The sequence below is a fragment of the Manacus vitellinus genome, unplaced genomic scaffold (genome assembly GCF_001715985.3).
Source record: "Manacus vitellinus isolate BGI_N305 unplaced genomic scaffold, ASM171598v3 scaffold_15_pilon, whole genome shotgun sequence".
NCBI classification, from domain to species: Eukaryota; Metazoa; Chordata; class Aves; order Passeriformes; family Pipridae; genus Manacus; species Manacus vitellinus.
In genome coordinates, this window is record NW_021939122.1 from 4,565,343 (window position 1) to 4,588,199 (window position 22,857).

General features: G+C 43.5%; 1 protein-coding gene across 3 annotated transcripts in view; it reads right to left on the reverse strand.

The window, feature by feature from the left end:
• Positions 1-22,857, reverse strand: part of TLL2 (tolloid like 2) — a 90,614-nt gene that overhangs the window by 31,897 nt on the left and 35,860 nt on the right. For 2 of the 3 annotated variants that reach the window (XM_018069073.2, XM_018069074.2), the window contains 5 exons: positions 7,770-7,847; positions 5,067-5,237; positions 4,713-4,830; positions 4,152-4,330; positions 3,742-3,847 (listed from right to left, as the gene is read on the reverse strand). In XM_018069073.2, coding sequence (XP_017924562.1) covers positions 3,742-3,847; positions 4,152-4,330; positions 4,713-4,830; positions 5,067-5,237; positions 7,770-7,847 — 652 coding nt within the window. Of the gene's footprint in view, positions 1-3,741; positions 3,848-4,151; positions 4,331-4,712; positions 4,831-5,066; positions 5,238-5,745; positions 5,890-7,769; positions 7,848-22,857 lie in introns of those variants that run through there. The other variant, XM_018069075.2, reaches the window with a different exon arrangement.

A 22,857-nucleotide genomic window follows, 5' to 3' on the forward strand; every position in this document is an offset into this window, starting at 1 on the left:
CGCACTAAGTGCACAAGTAATTCCGTTCATTGGGCTGCTCAGCTGTGTAAGAGCCTTGGGAAGGAGTTTTAGAGGGCTTTTTTCACATTGGTTTAATTTTAAATAAATACTGCAAGCAGAGTATTTGTATCACAGCTAACAGAAAATATCATTCTATGAAACATATTGTCCGAGTGGTGGTGGGAGTGTTGGGAGTTTTAAAAACTGGAATCAACTCTTGCATGGGAGATGTTGTTTTTTTCCTGCAATAGAAAAATTCCTCATCAGCACCAAAACTGGTACTTAAAAGATCTGAGGCGAGTCCATCAAATTTTGATTTATAAATTCAGTCTGGTATTCTACACACCAGCTGCATGCCTTGGGCTGAATTTATTGAAGTTTATATATTAGAAATAAATCCTTCAATTCCAGAAACACCACAAACAGAGAAACAGGTCAGTTTGCTCAAAGTACATTTTCAAGCCTCCTCGGGAGTTCACAGAAGAACTTGGCATTTGGCAGGGACATACTTCTGTGGCCTCTGAAATGATTTCTGCAGATCTCCAAGGTCAACTAGGGAAGAATGACAGAGTTCAACAGAAAAACCACCACTTGCACACACAAACTTTTGATTCTTTTTCCCATTCTAGCCCTCACAACTGTTTACTCATAGCCCTCAGCTTTCTGCACATAGCATTCATCTAGGGCATTGCTCACACAATGCAAATAACTCACAACTTCACATTACCCTTATTACCTGCCATTTTCTTTCAGAAGGCCGTACTCTAGGCTGGGGCAGTAAGATTTTTGGTTTTGCTTTTTTCTCCAACTGAATTTTGGACTCCTTTCACATATATTGCTGAACGTGATTCCCAATTACGAAGCAGTAAGTATAGTTCCTCTCATTTTACCATTAAAAGAACTCAGCAGAGTCATGAGCATCCCCAAAGTACCCTGAATGTGTAAAGCACCATGACAGTGTTATGAAATTATCAACTGATCTCAATAAATGCTAAACATCCATGCCCCAATAGACAGGGCAACAGCTAGAGGTGCTTAAACAACACTCAAGGAAGCAGATATTGAAGGACCCAGCTGCAGGCAGCTACCTTTTGTTCCAATTCTGTATTTATATCCCCATGTGCAGAAGAGAGACAATGCAGTAAAACCTGTGGAGGATGTGTATACATCTTGTGCAGGATTAGGATGGTGCATTGCAAATACATCAAGAAGATGTCCCTTGGCATGCAGGCAGTGCTACCTGCATCCTGTTTTGTAACTCCAAACATAATGTGCTGCCATTTCTATTAGCAGGCAGCTTAGTAAATTAAGGTAACTTACTATTTGCTTAGGGCTCTGTGGAGGTTTAAACTTTTCTTATTGCTAAGCTGCCATTTATGGGCCTTGACAGCTGTAAAATAAATTGTTTAATGAGACAGCAATATTCAGTTTAGATTGCTGCCATGTCTGTAAGGAATGCACGAGGAAATGAAAGCCTGCAGCCACATTCTGCAAAACAGGCAACTTTCAGATACAGATGAGAACAGAAATTCCCATGGTAAAAACTTGTTACTGCTGTCATTACAGTCTTTTGTGCCACACTCCTATTCCTATTAGCCACAGACACAAATGAGGAATGTGTTTTGCTGTTGAAATGAAAAGGAGGAGTGACTCCTACAGCAATTCTCAAAAGTATGCCTGGAAATAATTTCCACTGCTAGGACTCATTGTGTCTCAGAAAAACTGTACTTTTCTATCCTAGCTACAAAGTTTAGAACAAAAAAGGGCCCAGGATTTACAGCAGCACTTGCCCATGGCAAACACCGTATGATTTGCTATCATCAACACTGGCAGAAGTTAAAACCAACAAGGTTGTGCTAAGTGTCAGGTAAGAATTGCTACAAGAGAGTAAGTCACAGACATGGCTCTGTGCCCTTCCCCTCCTTCTCACTCACATATCTCATCTCTGCTGGTCAGGTGCTCATACCATCCTCTTACATGGGCTTTCTGTTGTCCTAATGTATTAACACACCCACTGCAGCCCTTCCCTTGCAGGGTCATACAGGGACTCTCTCCCTTTCCTACCCCCTGATCTTAATGAATCTTGCTGGAACTTAATATCTTCATGGGCTCTGTGCTTTCATCAGTTTGGGTTGCAATTGGCCAGCACTCACAAAGCTCAGTAAGGTGGGCAGGAGACGTGCATACACCCACCAATCTCTACTGACCGGTCAAAGCATCGTTCCCTTAGGGGAGTGGATGTCAAGACAGGTCTTGGTAAAGTAAAAGCCTGTTCCCAGCACTGCCTTTTTCTGGTGAGAGCACAATTAGCCCACAGAGGCACTTAGTGCTCAGTTCAATTACTGCACAAAGACTGCTCCTGGGGTGAGGGTGAGTCACAGAGACAAAGGGCTTAAAGAAAACAGACTGAAAAATCCTATGAAGCACCAATTTAAATTTAGAAGGTCTCTTGCCATTTTTATCCCATTTTGGTCCAGCAGTGCTCTGAAGGACTCTGGTTTTCAGGAGACACAGACTCAAAAGCATCCACAAAATAAATGGCGGTAATAACTTAATCCTGCTTTTGTGCAAGACAATTCTAACCATTTAGAGTTCAGCAAATGCTGGAAGGGTCCAGCAGATGCCTCAAGGAAAGAAAAATTGTTTGCTTTGGATATCTGATCCAAAGAAATCTCTGAAGGACGCAAGACACCCTTGCCTGGCCACCATCTCCTCCTGCCAGAACAAGTAGCAGTGATAATTTTCCACTGGTTGATGTGAAGCTGCAGAAACAAAAGCACAAAACAACAGGCTTGGTCCTTTCACACAACTGGGAAATAAGAAAGTTTAAAAAGCCCCAAAGATACCTTTCATTTTTTGAAACAAAAAGTTGTCAAGAGTGTGAATATTTCCACTCTGCCTTCCAAACCCCTTTACTCATAGTATGTAGTGTTAGAGAGCTCTTGGGAAAGAACAATAGGGGGATTTATGAAAAAACCCTTCAAATAATGCAGCAAAATGAAGCTGATCATTCAGTAACTCTCATTTCAAATCCAGGACATAAATAACTACGTTTATTTCACCTCTCTATCCAGTAGAGCAGTTTGATCAGAAAATGGGCTTCATCTGGAGGGATGAGATGATAGTCAAGGGCAAATAGTCTACACAGAAATTGGACAGTTAGTTGGGACAGTACTGATAACTTCTCTGAAAAACCCACTCACGGAGAACCACACAGCTGCAGAGGCCATGATCTAAAGAACATGCATAAATGGTAAAAAAAAAAAAAATACCCAAGTAATTAAAGATCATGATCTAGAGTTGAATTTTCCCTTGGCAAAGCCACTGGAGACTCTGAAGGCAATACTGCAACTCCAAAGCATAAGCTGGACAACCAAGAGTTTCCAAGCTTGTTTTAGCATTACCCACCTTGCATGTGGGCAGACACACACACGGATACACATGTGCTGCCTGGAAAGGTTGCAAAGAGTGTTAATGTGGCTTTAGAAGGTCTCTGAGATTACCAGTATTGTTACTGAGTGAATATAGTGGGAAGAGGAAAACAGGAGTTCACAATACTGCACTCACCTTGCTTTTTCAAATATTTTTCATGCTTTGCAATGCAGCAGAGCTCACTGCTCCATATCTCTACTGCCACATATCTCTACAATAGATCACAGAGATTCTAGGCTCTACTTATCCCTCAGAGCCAACCACAAGTACCAAAAATAGTTCTAAGGACATGTAACCTTGGATTATCACCTGGAGAATGTGTTCCTAGCATAGTGCATGATGCTGTCAAAGTCATAGGTCTCTCCTAGTGAGTTCACTTCCCCAGCTTCCATCTTTAAAAAGTTGTACTCTTGACCTGTGATGACAAACAAAAAGGAACAGAAACAAATCACTTGAAGAGAGGATTAAAAAAAAAAAAAAGACTTTACCTCTGGGAGCCTGAAATGAAAGGGATATGCTCCTGTGTTCCAGCAATTCCAACTGGAGGTCCAAAATGTCTAGTCATTCAGCTATTTTGACGCTTATTCTAGACAAGGACTAGCAATATTTCTTTTTGTCCATCCCAGCTCATGGACCATCAGGGTTTTCCACCCTGGTCTAGCAAGAAAGGTTTCTACCCACCCAAAAGCCAGGTGGAATAACCCAAAGTGCAATTTTACCTTGCTGTATGTTCTCTCTGATGATCGTGACATGCTGGTCCCTGTCAGGCCGTGTGTGTTCATGCCAGAAACCTACCACATGACCCAGCTCATGAGCCACAATGCCAAACTTGTCACAGTTCTTTCCAATGGATATAGCCTGAGGGCCCCCTCCTCGTCGACCCACATATGAGCAACATCTGGAAAAGAAAACACACAAACCCATGCAGCACATCAGTGAATTGGGGAAGTCTGAAACACGGGAACACAGGGTGGCATCTGGCAGGGTTCAGGACAGGCCCACAGTTGTATACACTATACTCACATACTTACAATTATGTATAAAGAAAACATAAAGAAAAGAGTGTATATCTGTAAAAATGCATATATATACACTCTAAAGTGTTATCCCAGGAAAAAGAATCCAGAAAGGCTTAGCACCTTCTGAGAAAATACTAAACAATCCTAGCTATCCTTACTGAAAGTGACCAACTGCATCTTTGTGAAATATTCTCCAATGTAGCCATTGGTCAAAGCCATTTGTCACAGTTTCCAATACAGATTGGAATACAGATCACTTACCCACATGTTCTGTACGTGAACACAATGAAGCTCTCTTCGTCAGTTCTCTCCACAAATGTCACACAAGTGTGCTTCTCCCAGTGCCTCATTGCTTGCTTAAAGATAGCTCTTTGGGTTCCTGAAATAGAGAAGAGCAAACAGTGAAGGCTTGGCTTTCAGGAAAATCTCTAATGGATTTCAATCTGGATATGGGAACAGTCAACCTTTCCAACAGTTCCTTGTGCAACCACCCTACCTCAGGAGAGATATTCCCAAGGACCCAAGTAATCTGTGGGAAAACTGCTCTAGATATTTCCCACATGTGTTGAGACACACACCCCTGAGCAAACAGGGAGCAATATTTTCACTACTGACCAGTGAAATTTCCCCCGATCACATAAGGGATGACCCCGCCTGGCCAGATTCTCTCAGCCCTGGATGTGGTTGCCCTGCGCACTCTGGGAGAGGAGTGTGTATTCATCCCAGACTCATCTTCATATTCCTTCCCCTTCGGTCTCCTTGCAAGCGTTGTGTTCTGCTTGCTGTCTGCAAGACAGAGTGGCAACACCATTTAAATTCTCTTTAGTTCCACCAGTATCCTGGAGCTTCAGAAAAAAGATAAAAAGAAAAAGCAAGGTGTTAAACCAAACCAGAAGTGATAGCCAGATTTTCCAGTGATTTTTTGGGACTTAGTTAATCTGTAGAAAACTGACCCTTCTTGTCTTTGAGCCTTTGAGCACTATGCCAAACCCATTCTCCCATAAAGGAATAAAAGGACATCCTTCCCTGTCTCTAGCCACTCACTCTCTGCAACAGCAACTTCTTAGATGGGGGCACAGTACTTAAACAAGGGGAACAGGAGGTAGGGATCAAACAAGCCCAGGCATCACTGTACATTCTCAACATGCCCTACTCACCCAGATCTGCAGAGATTTGTTCTATTAGGGCTGACTTCACAACAGCAACAACTAGTCATTTGAATTGGCTTTGGAAGAATGTGACAGACTTCTTACACTGAAACCTGTACTCAAAGTATTACTTTGGTTTCACATACCAGGTCTCGGGTGGTTTGGAAATCTGCAAAGATCAGACAGTCTCTGTTGGAGGAGGGATGCTCAGGATGGAAAAGCTGAGGCACAAATCTCCATCCATGCTGATTCTCTTCATTGTAATGAAAAGGAGCAAAAATACAAAAGGGAAAGCAGAACACATTTCTTTTTATAAAGGGTAGAGGAGCCCTGGCTGTGTGGTGCTCAGTGCTCACCTTAAAACCTGCCAGAGGATTCACACAGGCTTCTAGGCAGACCTTGTACCTTGCCCTTGCTTCTGTCCTGCTGCAGCTCTGCTTACATAGTGGTTATGCCTACGTGAGTTGCACCTTTAATGTGATGTGGGTCTGACCCAGAGAAAATATCCTCTACTCCAAGCTTCCTGGCTGTTCACCCCCTATTTACTATGCCATGGGAAACTCAAACCCTTAAAGTAGCCATAGCCCAGCTGAGCTTTACTAACACATGTAAGGGCTGTGTAGACACACCACTTCTAAGAAGAGCTGCCTGTATTGTACAGTCAATGCATTAACTGGATGTGGGCAAAGGAATAACAGAGTACAGGGGTTGCTATGCCTTCAGAGAGTGCTGGTCTAGAGGGTCACACCAAGGTGAACTTCCTTGTCACCCTGAGGAGCAGCACTGCTGATGGTGGCTCCCCAGTGCTGGTGGACCTCTCCGAAGCCCAAGAGGGCAGATCTAACCTCCTGCTGTGGTCTTGTGATTTGTATGTAAATCAGCAAGACCGGCTACAGCTTTCCCTCCAAAGTAAGGGACATGGGCTACTGGATTATGAAAAAGCACAGGTCCTGCTAAGACCTTCCTCTAGTGACTAGAGGGCCTGCTGAGAGCCTCTTCTCCCATTCCTCCCTCCAGCTGAAGCAGCGGTAAGCAAATCACTACTGTCAAGGCTGAGGGGATCAAAACAATGGGAAGGAAATTCAGACAGTGTAGGGAGGTGAAAAGAATGAACTTTAAACCCTCTCTCCTGCTTCACCAGGTCCAGCCCTTCCTGCTGAAGACCTTGCTCTGAGCTGCAGGACAAAGATGGGAATTTGCTTTTTGTTCCTCTTCCTCCTGAGCACCTCCCTGGCATGCCAGCTGCACCTGGTATTTCAGAAGCTGCCCCATACCTAAGCCAGCTGCTGGATCCTGGAAGGCAGATGCTCTGAGGCTGGGGGTTCTCCCAGCAAAAGAACCACCTTCCCCTTCTTTGCATACATCTGGTACTGCTGGTACCAGACACCAGCACAGGCACCGGCATTATGAGGGCTACAGTCAGAAGAAGAGAGAGGGTCTCAAGACAGAAGCAGCCTTGTCTTCCATTCACAAACTGCTCCTGGGGCTGCCCAAAATCTCAATGGATTTGCACACAGACAGCTTCTGCCAGCAAAGCCAAGCGAGGAGTTATCTGCCCCGTGCTCTCCTGTGCCTGGTGCATCAGGAGCTCTGCACAAAGGATCCTGGGTTCACACTTCTGTATCATCAATGCTTCCATCCCTTGCCAGTAACACACCTTCTTGAGCAAATTCTCTGCAGCAATCCTGCAACAGCTCTTGACTGCTCCAAATTCCTGCTAAAATTTTCAGACTTTAACAACTTTAATTTGCAGTGGTCCCTGGAGAGGCCTGACATGCCCTTCTAGAAGGAGCTGCTTGTGGATGGGCATTAGTTGTCTTTATATCACTTGGTTTGTTTATTTTTTTCTCTTTCATTCACTTTATAAACTGTCTTTATCTCAGCCAATGGGTTTTCTCACTTTTGCTTTTCCTGCTCTCTCACCTATCCTGCTGGAGAGGGGAACAGTGACTGAGTGCTTGGCTTCTGGTTGGGGTCAACCCACCACACTATACAAGGTAAACCCACCCTTTCAGAGTCCACCAACAACAACAAATGCAGATGCCTGAGTAGGGCTGTTCTTCCAGGCACAGAGGCACACACATGTACATAACAGGACAAAGTATGTTTTTACAGGGGGTAAAAAAGTAAATAAAAGATACCCAAAGGTCTGGGTGGGGTACCACATTACCCTTTTTAACTGCTTTGTTACTAGGATCAGTTGAAGTGGCATTCTCACTTGACACAAGAGACTGTTCTCCCAGGCCTCCTGCAAAGGAAAAAAGAGCAGAGACATCTCTGGTGAGTTGGCTGGCAGAGCTCTGATGTGGAAAGGACAGCAGCTATCAGTGATGCCATTTGGGGGTTTGTTGGCCACAGAAACTGTCTGCTTTCCCTGTACAGGGAGCAGGGATTAAATGCCTGATAAGGTTGTCCTTTTCCTGGATTTGTTCCTAGCCAGCAGTGACACCTTGCAACTCATCACAATCCCATTCCTTAGTTTCTGCATATGCTGAACAGGCAGAAAGTCTCTTCTAGGGAAGGCTAATTTCATGCAGATTTACTGAGAACAGGAACTATACAAGGATGGTAGCAATAGTAATTACCACTATTAAATCTCAAATTAAAAAAGAGACACTGTCAAGGCAAATAATGATTTACATTCATACAAGTACACTCTTATCAACTCAATACATCTGGCCTGAATTCATTTTAATCTGAAAATAAAAGTCCTTCTCTGTGATGTTAATACATACTGGCTACCAAAGCAGGAAGAACTGCGTTGTTAGTCCCTGGATATTTCTTGTCCTTCATCCAGCACTGAATACCCCTCTCTTTTGGAACAGCCCTGCAAGGCACACAGAGGTCCCCAGCTTGACTATGGACACGGCTTCCTCCAGCTCAGTCACCAAAACAAAACTGGTTTGTCCCACTCTGAGTGCCTTCCTGCCTGGCTTTCCTATGTCCTCGTGGAAAACCAACTCATGATGTCACTGTGATGCACAAGACACAAACAAGCTGGGGGAGGGATTTGACTGCTTAATGTCACAGCTATTGGGCACAGAAGCCATAGCAGTTCCATGGTGTCTTTGTACCAGCACTGCACCTAACCTCTTTTCTTCCAGAGAGCACTGCTGCTCCCTCTCCCCACCAGGGAAGGGAGACAGGGTCCCCTGTCTATAGTCCCTACCAGTCTTTTACCACTAAGGTACTGCAGAACTTGTCAATAGACCAGTGCTCAATTTTAGTTTTTTTGGATTTTATGATGTAAAAATAGGATCTTCCCTCAATACCATACCCATTCTGCCACAGAAAAATATTTAAAATGTCATCCCCTTCCAGAAACTGAGTAGAACAAATAATATCTTGTTCACACTTCTGTTTTAAAGGAAACCTGGGCAGCAAGCCACTGAACAGCCACAGACCCAACACGGAAAACCAACTACAATCTCTTTGGCAGGGAAGCTCTCCATGGTCACTGTAGTAGGAAGGAAAACTCAAAAATGGTGCCTAGGGTGAGTGAGTACAACACATGAGACAGTAAGATGTATAACAGATAAATAAAACTGGCACTGACTACATTTCAGCCTTAAGAAGGTGGTGTTGATATGACCACTGTTATCTCTCTTCCTCCTTCCCTATCTTGATATCGTGGGTCCTCTGAGCAGAACGGAAGCTGAATAAGCTGATCTCTGTAGAGGTGTTAGCAAAAGCAAGTTTATGCAGTCTTGGTGGCAAGGTAAAGCACAAAGAGCATGATAAACCACCACATGCAGAAAGGAAGATACTGTTATAGTCGTGCAGCACTGCTGGATGTGGTGTGGACACTTCCAAGATGTCTCACTTTCAAGACAGCTGGACACATTCCAGGCATTGAACCAGCCTTGCTTTGCCAGCTAGAAAACTCTCCTTTGCTGTGGAACTGGTTTCTTTCAAATCCTTCTCCAGCCACTCCAAGAGGTAAAAGGTACATGCCTGACATCTTGGAGAAGGACTGAAAGGATCAAATCTCCAACTATTATAACTAATCAGAATATCATGTAAGTGATGACGAAAGACAGCAACAAAATGAGCCAGAATAAAGTAAAATGCCCAGACTGTCAGCTGGCTATAGGTTAGGGCTTCCTGGTCCAAGAGACATAGTAAATCAGGGGATTGTCTCCCAAAGGAAGTGCCATAGTTTAACAGAGCTTGACTGGACAAAAGCCACTAGATGTGTGAACAGAAACAAGCCTGATTCAACAAGATGGATTGCTCTGAACTCTATCACTCCTTTCGAGTCTCAATGTCCCATCCTAAGATTTCCCTTTGTTTTCTTTCATGCCCAGACCTCGTCACTTCCTTAAGCCCAAGCTCAACAAAAGTTCCTCTTCTCAGTTAAATTTTACATCCCCAGGACTTCTCATCCCCCCCAGCCCCCCTGAAGTATGCTATTCTTCACACAATATCCCATTCCATTTAAAGGAAACCCCAACTAGCCATTCATCACCAGAATTATTAAGGCATGCAGTCTTTGCTGAGGCAAAGGATAATTTTGTATTTCTAAATAAATGCAGCTTGCTTCCAGTCACAAACAGATTGCTTCTTAATTGAACTTGGGAGGTGAATTATATGGTGAATTAGGGAAAAAGAACAACTCTGTATTTAGTGAATTGTTCTCCTAAGAAGGAGCTGTATGGGATTGAATTGCAAATGATGGCACCAAACCCTAGAGCCGGGCCCCTCTCCTGTGCCCGAGCTGCTGACCTCTGCCGTGCCGCAGTGCCATTTGCGCACACTGCTTTTCCAAGCTGGGAGCACATTCTTTCCCAGAGATCAGTGCAGGCCTTGGTTTCTTATGCAAAGAAGAAGTTTGAATAAACTAGTGTGACTAATGAAATCTACAACATCTTTGCATATTTTGTCTTATTGTAGCTGATGAAAAGGGAGAGCACTACACAAAGGCCAGATATGGGTGTGTAGATATACCGGATATTTTCAAACATTACTAATCTCACTCACAGACACAGGGAGCACCCACAGCCTTCTCTCCCATAAGGATGTTTTGGAATCAAACATGAAAAGTTTGGAAGATCCTGTTCTGATTCACTTGAGCTTTTAGATGTTTCCTATCATCATGATGCCTAAACATATTCCAAAGTTTAAAGTGACTTGACAGACATTTAGTCCTATTCTGACTTTTTCCAAGAGAGGGCTAATGCCAGATCCTAGAAAAACAAAGATAAGTAACTGATATGCCATAATCAATAAATAAGGAAGCCGAGAAATGCACCTTGTATCTGGAAGCAGCTGCATATAGGTTATAGACAATGTGCAGATCCTGTTGCCCCTTTAACACGTTCCTGAAGTTGTACCTCTCTGTTGGACTACTCTGTCACATCCAAGAGCAGAGCATATTCCAGTGTTAGTGCTCCAGAGCATGAAATGCCCATGCATGTATTGAAGCCCATTATCATTGGAAACACTGAAGAGGAGAAGGGAGATTTTGGTTTGACATTGTGCTCTCTGGAAAGCCAAGGAAAGCAGGCTTGGTCTACCACTTACGGCAATCCGCAATGAGATGAGCAAAATAGGATTGACCTTTCTGTTTTAATGGATATCCAGCAGTTAACAAGCCCCCCAGGATCACTTTCATCCTTAGTACTTCCCACAGGCTGCTGTGCTAGACTAGCCCTCACCTTTCTTCAGCCTGACTGTCTGCTTCTCCTACTACCAGGGACGATACAGAATTTGGTAGATCAGGCTTTCATGCAGAGAGTTGTACTGGATCTCCTAAACTCTTTTAACCCCCACATTTTTGCAATTTAATCCTTGTCCTGCTTAACAGCTACAACCTCAGTAGGACACTGCTTGACTCCTTAACTAGATAACTTAGTTTCTATACATGACCTGGCAGAGACACACAAGAGATTCTCTGCCCAGGCTGAGAATATTTTGTCTTCTACCTACAGTGCACTTGTACAACAACTTGTTTTTCTGTTTCTCACAGACCAGCACTGCCAAGGGAGCTTGGCTGACTGAAAGAAAAGTCCAGTAGCTTAAATGCACCACAAATCTGAGATAAATCCACCATGCCTGCAACCATGGCTGAAGAACAGGTGCTTTTCAAAAACAAAACAAAACAAAACAAAAAAGTTGTTTTCAGGAACTAGAGAGGCAGCCTGAGGTGGTAAATAAGGGCCCAATGAAGCAGAAATCAGCAGGCTGGGGCATTGTTGTGAAGAAAGCAGTTTATCCCACTCTTCCAGGAGAGGAAAATAAAAATCCAATTTTGTTAAAAGAAGTACAAGTTGTTCAGCTGAAACCAAAATAAAGGACAACATATTAAGAGAGACGGAGTGCACAAAGCATGCCATCAAAACTGTACTGTTTGCAGCTCCCTTGTACCCCACTAGCATAGGGCAGAAGATGTGCAACCTGAGGAAAGAGCAGAAAGCAGAATCCATTCAGTACCCATAATTCCCACAAGAGACGGTGGGACTTGGAGAGTTAGTAATATATCAGACTCGAAAATCTGTCTTCTACAAGATGGAACTTAGGGTTGAAGGTATTTATTGCTGTGCATTTTCTGCCTTTTTTTTTTAAGGCTAGGTAGTCTGAACTACCAAAGAGGGGCAGTCAGATCCCTTGCTAACTAAAGCTTCTGTGCTTGCTTCCACTTGCTTATGGACCACAAGGGTCTTCTTGTCTGAAAAAAGAAGACGAAAGCCAGGCAAAGCATCCAAGAAGCCCAGTGGTGAATTAGGATGCACGTAGTGGGCCTAGAAATACCTACCACCCTTGAGTCCCTCTAAGGTTGAGAAGCAGCTGACTTCTAAAATATTTTAGCACCACCTGTCTTCTAGCTTTTATCTGAAAACACTACTTTGGGGCAAGATGAGTTACTCAATCAAAAGTAAGAAAAAACATCAGTCTACCCTAGATATGCCAAGTTTCATTTTCAAATGATGCCTATCTAGAATTTGAGTCTAAAACCCAACTAACTGACAACAGGAATTCTAGTTGTCTAAACAATTGCAGTTTGAGAACATAGAATATTCTTACATGAGAAGTTGGATGGGATGAAGCTTCCTCTTTTTACCAATTTGTAAAATTTCACATTAAAATCAAAACCACTTTCAGAACAGGTCCAAGCCATGATAAGTTTTCCTCTCCAGACCAGAAAAGAATCTCTTCATGTTCATTGGGTTTTCCCTTCCTTTCCCTGGTTGCTGTCCACACAGGGAAAGTGCTCCACAGCTGAACTTTGAAGGTAGCTACCACCCATACGTTCATCACCTTTGTTGAGTACAAAGGAGTCCACAGTGAGCACTGGGACTTTGCCAGATTTTCCCATTTTTCTTATTTAACAGAGAATAACTTGGTTGTGCACATAATTATTTGCTCTCCGGTGGATTGAACCACACCAAGACTTTTTCTAATATATCTTATTGTGGATGAAAGGTCATTTCAGAACTGGGAGATAACCCAGTGATAAAAAAATACATTTTAAAAATCGGTAACCATTTCACCTCCCCTACATAAGCCTTAGAACACCCTGCTTTCATAGTCTCATTCAATATATATGTTAGTCACAAGCCACAGCTTAGAGACTGGATTTCGAACAGAGCATCAACAAATGCTACATCAATCAGAGCATCAACAATGTAGCATCAACAAAACAAAGTAGTGCAGGTAACGTTAAACACTCATCACTGTTCAGAGTTTCAGTTCTAGTGAACTCTGTCATATTATGACCACCAGAAAAGTTTCTGGAAGAACATGATAAGTCAAATGATGTTACATACAGCTTTTTAACTTCCTCATTAACCAGTGGTCGAAAACTGTTTAGCATAGAAAAAACTTTATTGTACTGGATTTTTCTAACCACAGAAAAAGTGATGATTTTATTAAAACAAGTTCTTCTGGGAAAATGCATTCAGAATGCAGAACAGATGTTTCCCAGAGCTGGTGGAGAGCCTATAGCAAAAACCTTTCATAAACCCCCAGGCCCTGGAGATCTGAGCAAATGATTTGAGATATATCCTTCAGCGTTTCCTGTCAGTGGAATAGCTGAAGTTCTCTCAATTTACTTAAAGAAAAATAAATTAAAGAAGGGACGAATTCTGAACCCCAAATTCCCTGCAGGAATCTGTTTTTCATATTCAGAGTAAGCTGACTGGCTGCAATAACTCAGGAGAGTCCCAAGGTCCAGAGGCTTGACAGGCAGATGTGTCATCTCCACATCAGCTGCAAATGCTTGCACAGGGAAGGACACTGGTCTCCCAGGGAAGTTCATGAGAAGAGGAAGGTGACACAGCTAAGCAAATGCAGGGCTGCCACAGACATGAGTTGTAAAGCACTCAATGGACCAGGCCCTTCTGCTGGCCAGCCATGTTTGGAGTGGCACAGCAGGCAGAGCAGAAGTGCAGGAAGCACCACTTCCCAACATGCTGTGTTTTCTCTGAGCACTCCCTGCTCTTCTGGAAGTGGCAGCATCACTTTTATACTGTGATGCATCTTGTTTTTAAAGAAGGCATTCCAAGAAAGGGGACAACCTCTCCACCAACCTTTCAGCTGAGAGCAATGCTCTCGAGACAAGGAAGGACTGAGAAGACCAAAAGGGGCCTTTTCCTCTGGGCTGTAACAATCACCTCTGCTCCCTAGGGTAAAAAGACAGATAAATGAGAGATAAAAGAAAGAAAAAAAGTTACCCACAACCTGTGTCATCTCAGTGATTTCTTTCATGAGAAAGAGTCCTTCAAGTACAGCACTTTTACTGAGGCAAGGGAAAATCAAAAGTTAAACTGAGCATACAAGTACTTTGGCCATGTGCATATCACTACTGTTTGGTCAGGTCCCCACACACAGTGTAAGACTTTTCCCCTCCCAGCATATCAAATGAGTAGTGCATAGCACCAACTACCCCCAGCCCCTTGCACTTGACTTCTTGTCACTCTGATGGATTGAGATCTATTCCTAAGAGATGTCTGCCTCACCACTACATTCCTCTCAATTCACAATAATCATCTCCCCTCCTTACCTCTCTTTTGAAAAGAAAGAAAAACAAGTGAACTTGCAGGCAATAAGGAAACTGTAAGAGCTGGCTTAGGTTTGCCCATTACTATCCTAGTAGGCAGTACCAACCTCCTGGCCCCCCTCAGCTGACATCCCTTTCCTTCTGACCTGCACAGTCTAATTGCTTCAGCCTCAGCCCACCCTGGGCCCCTCTGGACAGGGCCATGCACTGCTCAGGGTGCTGCCTCACTGTAGCCCCCTGCCCCACTCCAGCTGTGGGCAACCAGGGAGAGCCCAGGGCTCTGTGCAGCCCAGCCAGATCGCTCCTCCCATTCAGCCTTCCTAATCCTCTTGTTTTTCCCCTACCTTGTTTATACTGGATAAAAATTAACTCAAAATGAAAACACTACACTGGAAGCTGAATTACGTTTGAATGCAATTAAAACTCCTTCCATGGAGAGTGTGTTGTGCCAGAATCGAGACCTTTCTTCCAGTTCTCTTTCTGCCTAGATGTTCAGACACTCACAATCCTGGAGCTTCTTAGAGAATTTTTGGTGCCTTCTTACACCCCAGGAGCCTGCACCAGGTTTAACAGGCAGTTGAGCAGCCTAAGTAGATATAGCTGAGACATCCCATCTGCTTGGTTACCTATCAGCTCCATCACAGCTCAAAACAACTGCCAAATCAGGGAAGTTGAGGCACGTGCCAGCACTGAGACAGGACAAGTGGGACTTGAAAAGCTTTGGAAGCACAAGCCAAATGTGGCCACTGTTAGGTAACCTTGGGCCATAACCTTCCCCAAGGTCCCGACTCCTTGATGAAACAGATGCCCGAATCATTTGCTGTCATTAAAAGAGCCCAGGGGAGCTGGGGAATAAGTGGTAGAGATACTTTCCTCACTGCAGTGAGCTGCCCCCTGACAGCTGCTGCCAGAGGCACTGCCCTGTCCATCCCAGGGACAGCTGCAGTCTGTGGGGCACTCAGGTCTCAAACCCACTCTGCCACAAACTGACTCCAAGATTCAGCAACACCAACAACTGAAGAAAAAGATTGGCTAATCCCCTCCCTAACAGAGCCTGATGCACCTCACACTCCCTTTTCCTCTCTAGGAAGTGGAACAGCAAGATAATTTGAATATTTCCTTTTGCTTCTGATCTTTGCCCTGGAGAAACTTGTTACCCATTCCCCAGGGCTGTCCAAGTCACCATCTGGCCTCAGAACTACAACAGCAAACACAGTCCAGTGTTCCAACCTAAAACTAATTTGCTTTCTTTCCCCACTTGACAGCTGAATAAATACTTTGTCCTCACCATTTGAAAAGGGGAGTTGCAGCAAAGGGTTTTTGTCCACTGCAGCTACAAGCATCAGCCTTCTCTCCAAATTAGGTTTGAACAAGCAGGCTCAAAGTGAACACATTTATTTCACAAATGTAACCCCTTTCTGTTCAGAATCAACCTCGAGCAGTTTAGGGCTTCTAATTTATTTGTTGTTTGCTATTGTCCATCAAGCCATTTTGGCAACCAGTTGCTTCTTGGAACTTCCAGTCATTTTTCTGACTGGAGTAAGCTGCTTTTATTTTGTGGGCACAGCAACATTCCTGCTTGAAAGGAGAGAGCCTGAGGATCAAGGCATCCCAGCCAGTCTTGCCAAGTGACCCTCCTGCAATGACTGCTCTCAGAACTTATTAGATCCTACTCTTTCACTGACCATTTCTGCCTCCAAAGTCATATGCCTAAAACACTCTCAGAAATGACAAGACAGCTTATGCAGTTGAGGCAAATTCAATTTTTCATTTGAGAAAATATTCAAGGAAATTAGGCATTTACCCAGCTCTGAAGCAAATGCATGATCTAGTCAATTCCACAGTTATTGGCTAAGCACTGTCAAATTTCACAATTAGGGTAATGGATTAAACTTTCAGTGTAATTTCCATATGGATAAACTGATCTCCTCAAGTACATTTGCCCATGTGTTCCCTGCATCACAGTTAATTAATATAAAGCTGTTTAATAACCTCCACTTAAACACAAAAGACCATTCAGACTCTTCTGGCATCAGTAAAAGGAACAGCCTCCAAGTGTGTTACACCAGCTGTATACAAGAGCGAAAGAAAATTTAATTAAGAGCGATCAAGAGCACGACAGTTGCAAACAGAAATCAGATGTTATAAATGCTACATGGTGACTACCCCAGCTCCTGAAAGAGTTAATAATGCCAGCCAGCACCAGCTTCCAGGTGGTTGAGATACGCCTAAAAGACAATTTTGGGGATGGGGAAAGTGGTGGAGCTAAAAGCCAGACCCAGGCAAAGTCAGACAGGGAGCAGCGGGGATTCAGCATCATCTGTGCAGCAACACTGCTGCAGCTATGCCCTAAGCTGATGGTGGCACCACATTGAATAGGAAGAAACTATAGACACAGGCTGTTTGGAAGAAGCTTCAACCATGGCATCAAGAGATATCGTTTCTGCAGATGTCTTTGGGTGATTAAAGAATGTTAATTGCTCATTAATAAAATCCATGCTGTTTAATTTCTGAAGTGCAGCATTTGACAAGAGTGATGCTGAGTTACTTGCCTTCCTGGCTGATATCAGAAAGAATCTAAAGTTTCCACTAAGGATGAGTAAGCCGCAGAGTTTGAAATAGGTGGGGATTTTTGCTACAATGGAAAAAGCTTTATTGCTTGGATGGATTAATTTGAGCAGTATTACAGAGCTCATAAAACCATTTTAAAAACCCTATGTAAGGCTGAACATTGACTGCACAGCAGAAATCAAACCACTTATTTTGACAGGTGGAAGGCCACCATCCAGAAAACTTGATTTCAGGGAACAGTGAATTTACAAAACAAACTTTGTGGTGCATGTGACCAGCTTTCATAGGGAACCTAGGCAAGAGGAAAAAGGACATTTTACTCCACGAGGAATGCAGAGCAAGTAGTAGGGCTGTGTCATTCAGGTTGTACTCTGCCCATTCAGGTGTATTTAACACTTATTGCTTGGGACTGTCTTTACCCCAACCTGCAGGACCTTCATCACAAGCAAAGGGGGAAAAGGAGATAGACTTCATCTCCCTGCTTGTCACAAGCCAAGTCTGGAACACCACAGCCAACTGTGTGAAGGAATACTGCAAGGAGGTCTGTCCTCTTTGCACATACACGTCCCACGCTTTGGCATCTTGACTTGATCGCCTTCTCTCCTCCCCTACCGTCAGGCACCAGACTGGCAGATTCTATTCCTATGACTAGCAAAACTGCATCCCTTCTCAATATTTTCCAGTAAGGACTTCAAGCTGTCACTCAGGAATCCAAAAAGGAAAGCATTTGGAGTGAAAACATCAGACCTAAAGATTAGCATTTTCTAGCAGAAGAGTCTTAACTACAGGGAGAATTAGAAGGTTCATCAGCCCAAGGTCATGGGACTTTTAGGCAGTTATCTCTATGCTGGAGAAAATCAGGTAGGTCTGAAAAGGTTACAAATAGGATTGTAAGACTCTGGGCTGGGATTAAAAAAGCACAGGATCTGCTTTTCTGCAAAGAGAAGATTCATGTAGAAGGCTTTCATTGCACAGAAACGTTCATTTGGGACAGAGAGTAACTCAGAAAAGCAGTGTGAACAAGAGCACTCTCAGTCCTAAAGGACTTACTCAGTTCTTCCAAAGGGGAGCTCCTGCCTTGCCTTAGCAAACTGCAGAACTGTGGGAAATTCATTTCATGGTTGTCTGCTCTAGTAAAACCTCTGATTGAATGGACTCAAAAAGGTAAACATTTGGGCTAGTCATAGGAAAATCATTTGGTGCAGCAACCAAACCTCAGCATCAGGTCAGGCATTAGGCACCTACCTTTCCACTCTTGAGGCTCCTCTTCCTGTTAAGAAGCTGCATGGATTGCAAAGAGACATCCCTAGAGTGCACATCACATGTTGTGGAAAACTGAAAGGAAGTATGGAAACAGATGGACAGAGCCCTCAGACAGGTCTGTTGGAACAAAGATGTTCCTCTACCCACACAGGAGGAAGCAACCTTCACTTAAGATTTCCCAGTGGAAGAGCAGACCTCTGCAGGGAGTTCACAGATGTGGGTTATGTTACCTCACATACATAGTTATTTGTGTTGCTCCTGGCCAATTATAGCCAATACAGCTCAGATTAAGTTAGCACAATCTATAGATTTGCTCTAAGTCTAAATGAATTAAAGATTGGGCCCCAAGCAGCCCTAAATTCTATGATTCTAAAATTCTGCAAAATCCACTAGTGCTGAAGTCCACCCCTTCTACCCTGAACCAACTGTCGCTACAGTAGAGCACCAAATATGAGTTACAAGGGGAAAAACAGCTGACTTTGGCATGCAAGTGCCGAGTCACCTGAATTTAAGTCTCACCTTTGAATCCGTAAATCAGATCTTTTCTGGAATCTCAGTCAGTCATGGTCTAAAATCCCTGGATTTTGCACTCTTCGAAAAGTGCATTTTGCACTAAATTAAATTTTATTAGAAACACTTCAGTAGCATCAAAGAGGACTCAAATGAAATGTGCAACATTACTACTGGCCACAGCCCCTACATTGAGCAACTGCTCACCAAGTGAAACAGCAGAAGCCCTGCTTGTGACTGCCACTACCACCTTAACTATTCCACTAGAGAAGTCTTACTCTCCACCAAAGCTAAGCAGCACAACTCTTAGCAGGAGAGTTGTATTCCAGCCCCCTGTCCTGCAAGTAATCCCAGCTTACATGGTAATCAATGCCTTGCCTCAATAATGCAACCAGAGTCAGTGATCTCAGGCATCTTAAAACAAGCAAAAGCAAAGCATCTTCTTGCAGAAGGGCCCTCGTGCAGGTGTGGTGAAGCAGCAGAGTAGCTGTCTGCATTTTCACAGTACACTCAAGAATAGCAGAGCTGTTGCAAACAAAGCAACTCCCTGTTCTTATTAGGACAAGGTTTAATGCAGAACTCTGGTTGGTCTCATTTGCCAGAGAATTATTTGCATGAATTTGCTGTCAGAACCTCCAGTCTCCTGATTTCAGTAAAAAGCCTGCGTTCAAATATATTCCACTCCCGGTCGCACTGTTATCTGAAGTGTTACTCACTCTAGTTAGCAGAGGTGCTCTGTAAATCTCTTCTGACAGTCATTTGTGGCAGTGTGAAAGCCTCATCAAGGCCTTCAAGCCATGAGCCTGAAAACCTCTCAGGATGAGAAGTAAAGAAAACCTGTTTTGACCGTTCTTGAAAAGCATTCTTGGCGGCAGTGGCATGCAGAGTCAGCTCCTCAGCAGCAAGCCCAGCACAGCATGGCATCAGTGAGGGCAGCCAGACTCCCCTGGCTTCTGATCTGCTGCTGCCAAACCCTGAAGAGACAAACTTGCCTTTCTCACTCACAGAGGTGCCTTTCAGGACTCTGTGATACAAAAATCAGGAAAAGAGGTAATATATCAGAAAAGTCCTCTTAGTCCCTAAAATGCCTGTAAAGACTTAAATTAAGCCAGTTAGTATTGAACAGGCACATACTTCCCATAGAAATATGGCAAGAAATAAGGTCATCTTCTGTGGCTAATGCTTCAGCAGATAATCAACATGCACCAGTGGACTCATTTGCGTCCAAAAGAGGTGTGACACTGTGCAGTTTTCCACCCTGCCTGGGGATTCTCTTTTTTCCCATTGCAGTAGAGGAGTCCTCAAAGCTTTCAGTCAAGTTTCTTCTAAACTAAAATTATATTGTAAAAGCCAATATTTTCACTGAGGTTTTAGAAAAAACCAAACTATGAGAAACTTTTCAAAACTGAAAGCTTTTTGAAAAGCCTTTTATCAAAGTGATTAGGAGTTGGTGATGCATGGGCTTGCTGAGATAGCACTCACTGGCAGATCTCCAGGTACCGGATTCATTTCATTATGTTTTGAACCATTACTGTTTCTCCATGGGGCCAAATCCTAAAGGTATCCATTTCAACACCACTGCATGAGAACACCTGATTTTCATAGTAAACATAACATCTAAATTTAATCCCACAGAAACAGAGATAGAGAGGTAGCTTAAAGATTTTAAATGCAAAGTAAGACTTTCATTTTAACAATGTTCCTCATTGTTTCTCCCTTCTCCTAGCTGCAAAACATTTTTAAGGGGGGAGGAGAACTTCCCTGTTTGGCAGATTTTATATGGCATTACAGATGGTAATAACAGGATGAGCAAGTGAATTGGAGGGGATACTTTGGTCTGCAGAATCTCTCATAATATAAAGCAACACATAAAAAGATCACAGGGAATTCTCTGAGTTTATGAGATTCAAAGGAGAACAGCCAACGAGGGGAAAAATATTTCTGGTTTAGAAAATTAGATCAATCTTATCTCAACTCAAAGGAAGCTCAAATGTGCAACTTCTAAACAGTCCTTTTGCCAGATCACTAATGAGTGTAAAACTAAGCTTCAGGTAAAACAGCTGAGAGCGAGAGACCTGTGGAAAGGAGCACAGAAGTCATATAATTGGAATGATCTAAAATTGGGTTGGAGGACAGCACTTTGGAATAAACTTTCAGAGAAATCATGAAAGGGTCTGAACAAGAAATTAACTAGTTGGTAGCTCTGAGCCCTCTTAGAAGAGCATATCTCCTGGCATTGACTCAAAGTTACTTTGCACTGCATGCAAATAAATCTCTACTCACACAGCTCAGGGTTTTAACCACGTCAGAGATCGACATTAAAATCAAAAACTACTTGGATTAAATGGGTACACTGAGCTGTAGACCACTACCATGCCTGCCTTTCCCTCAACAGGATCTGAAGAAAACTCCACTTTTATAACTGCACCAGAAAAAGATGTTTGCACACAAGATGCTATTGCCAAGCCTTCTGCAGTTTTCAGCTGCTCAACCTGTACTCTTCCACAGAAATTCTTGGAAAGGAAGCTTCTTTGGAGTAGATGAGACTGCTTATTCAAGTCATATGCTGACATGAATAAGGACTATCAAGTCATATGCTGCACTCCAGAAGGCTTTAAGTACATAACACAAATTATTAAATCCCTGTGCAGTGTCGATTCCCTATGTGACCACTCACACAAAAGAGTCCAGATATACCAGACAGAGATATCCAGCCAATGCCAAAGAGGAACATCATTGCTGAAGTACTGAAGCAAGGTACCAAGGAGACAGCCACCTCTAACCATAAAGTCTACATGAGCAGTCTTCGAGGGGATTGCCAGAGAGCTCTGAGCCAGCATCTCTCAGAGGGGAGGAACCAGGACCCTGCTCTATGACTTCACCAGGAAGAAAGTGCTATTTGGTTCATTGCTCTCAGATACCAGGAATAAAACACTAGTGCCAATATTTGAGAAGAAAATGCTTGGAAACACTGAACTTCAAGGCATCCCACTCACAAGCAGTCTCTCAAATTTTCGGGGTCTGAAAAACAACTACGGCATTTCTGCAAGCAGGAAATTAATGGAGGAAACAAGCCTGGAGCACACTCACACTGTGAAGCTCACGACAGAGATTTGTGGCAGAATCCAAATACTCCTCAGATTCCCTGCTCCTCTCTCTAAAGGGCCCAGGGAAGTACCTAGCTATTTTCTAGACAATGACTAGAAGGTGATGAAGGGGAAAACTTGAAACATCTGACAGTCTCAGCCCTTACCAGCCAAGGCAAAGCTTTCACTAAGGCAGATGCACATCAGCTGGATCCAGAGAAGAACCAAGTGCCCCATTACCCCTGAATACATGGGAACCTCACTCTTCCTCCAGAGCCTGACAGCTGCAGATGCTACACACAAGCTATTAGGGTGTATACCTATAAATAGCCCAACAGAATCAAATGGCACAATTTTTACTCCTCCTCCCAGCTGAACATCATTTTCTGGGAACAAGGAAGCAACACAGGGCAAGAAGAATGCCTGGCTAATAGCATGTTCAGAACTGCAACTCCCAGATACGAAGTGCCTGTGTGTCTGTATCTACGTATTAAGTACTTCCTCCGCTATACAACTAATCCGATTAACAGCTTTAGGAAACTCTGAAATGTTATAATTCAAGGGGTTCCATTCATAAAAGGTCTTAGGCTGTTTCTGTACAGAGGTTGCATTCTTCCCACTGGAAATAAAGCAGAGAGCAGGATTTTCTCCCAGGGAAGAATGAATCCCAATCCCCACCATGCTAAAGTAGACCACCCTCTTACAATTCACATGAGTGTCAAGCAAGCCCCAAAAGAGAAGGATCAGCCCCTCCTGCCCCTGCAGAGAACCCCTCACAAGGCAGGTAAACACAGAGATCCCTCTGTGTGTGCTCTGCAGAAAGCATCACA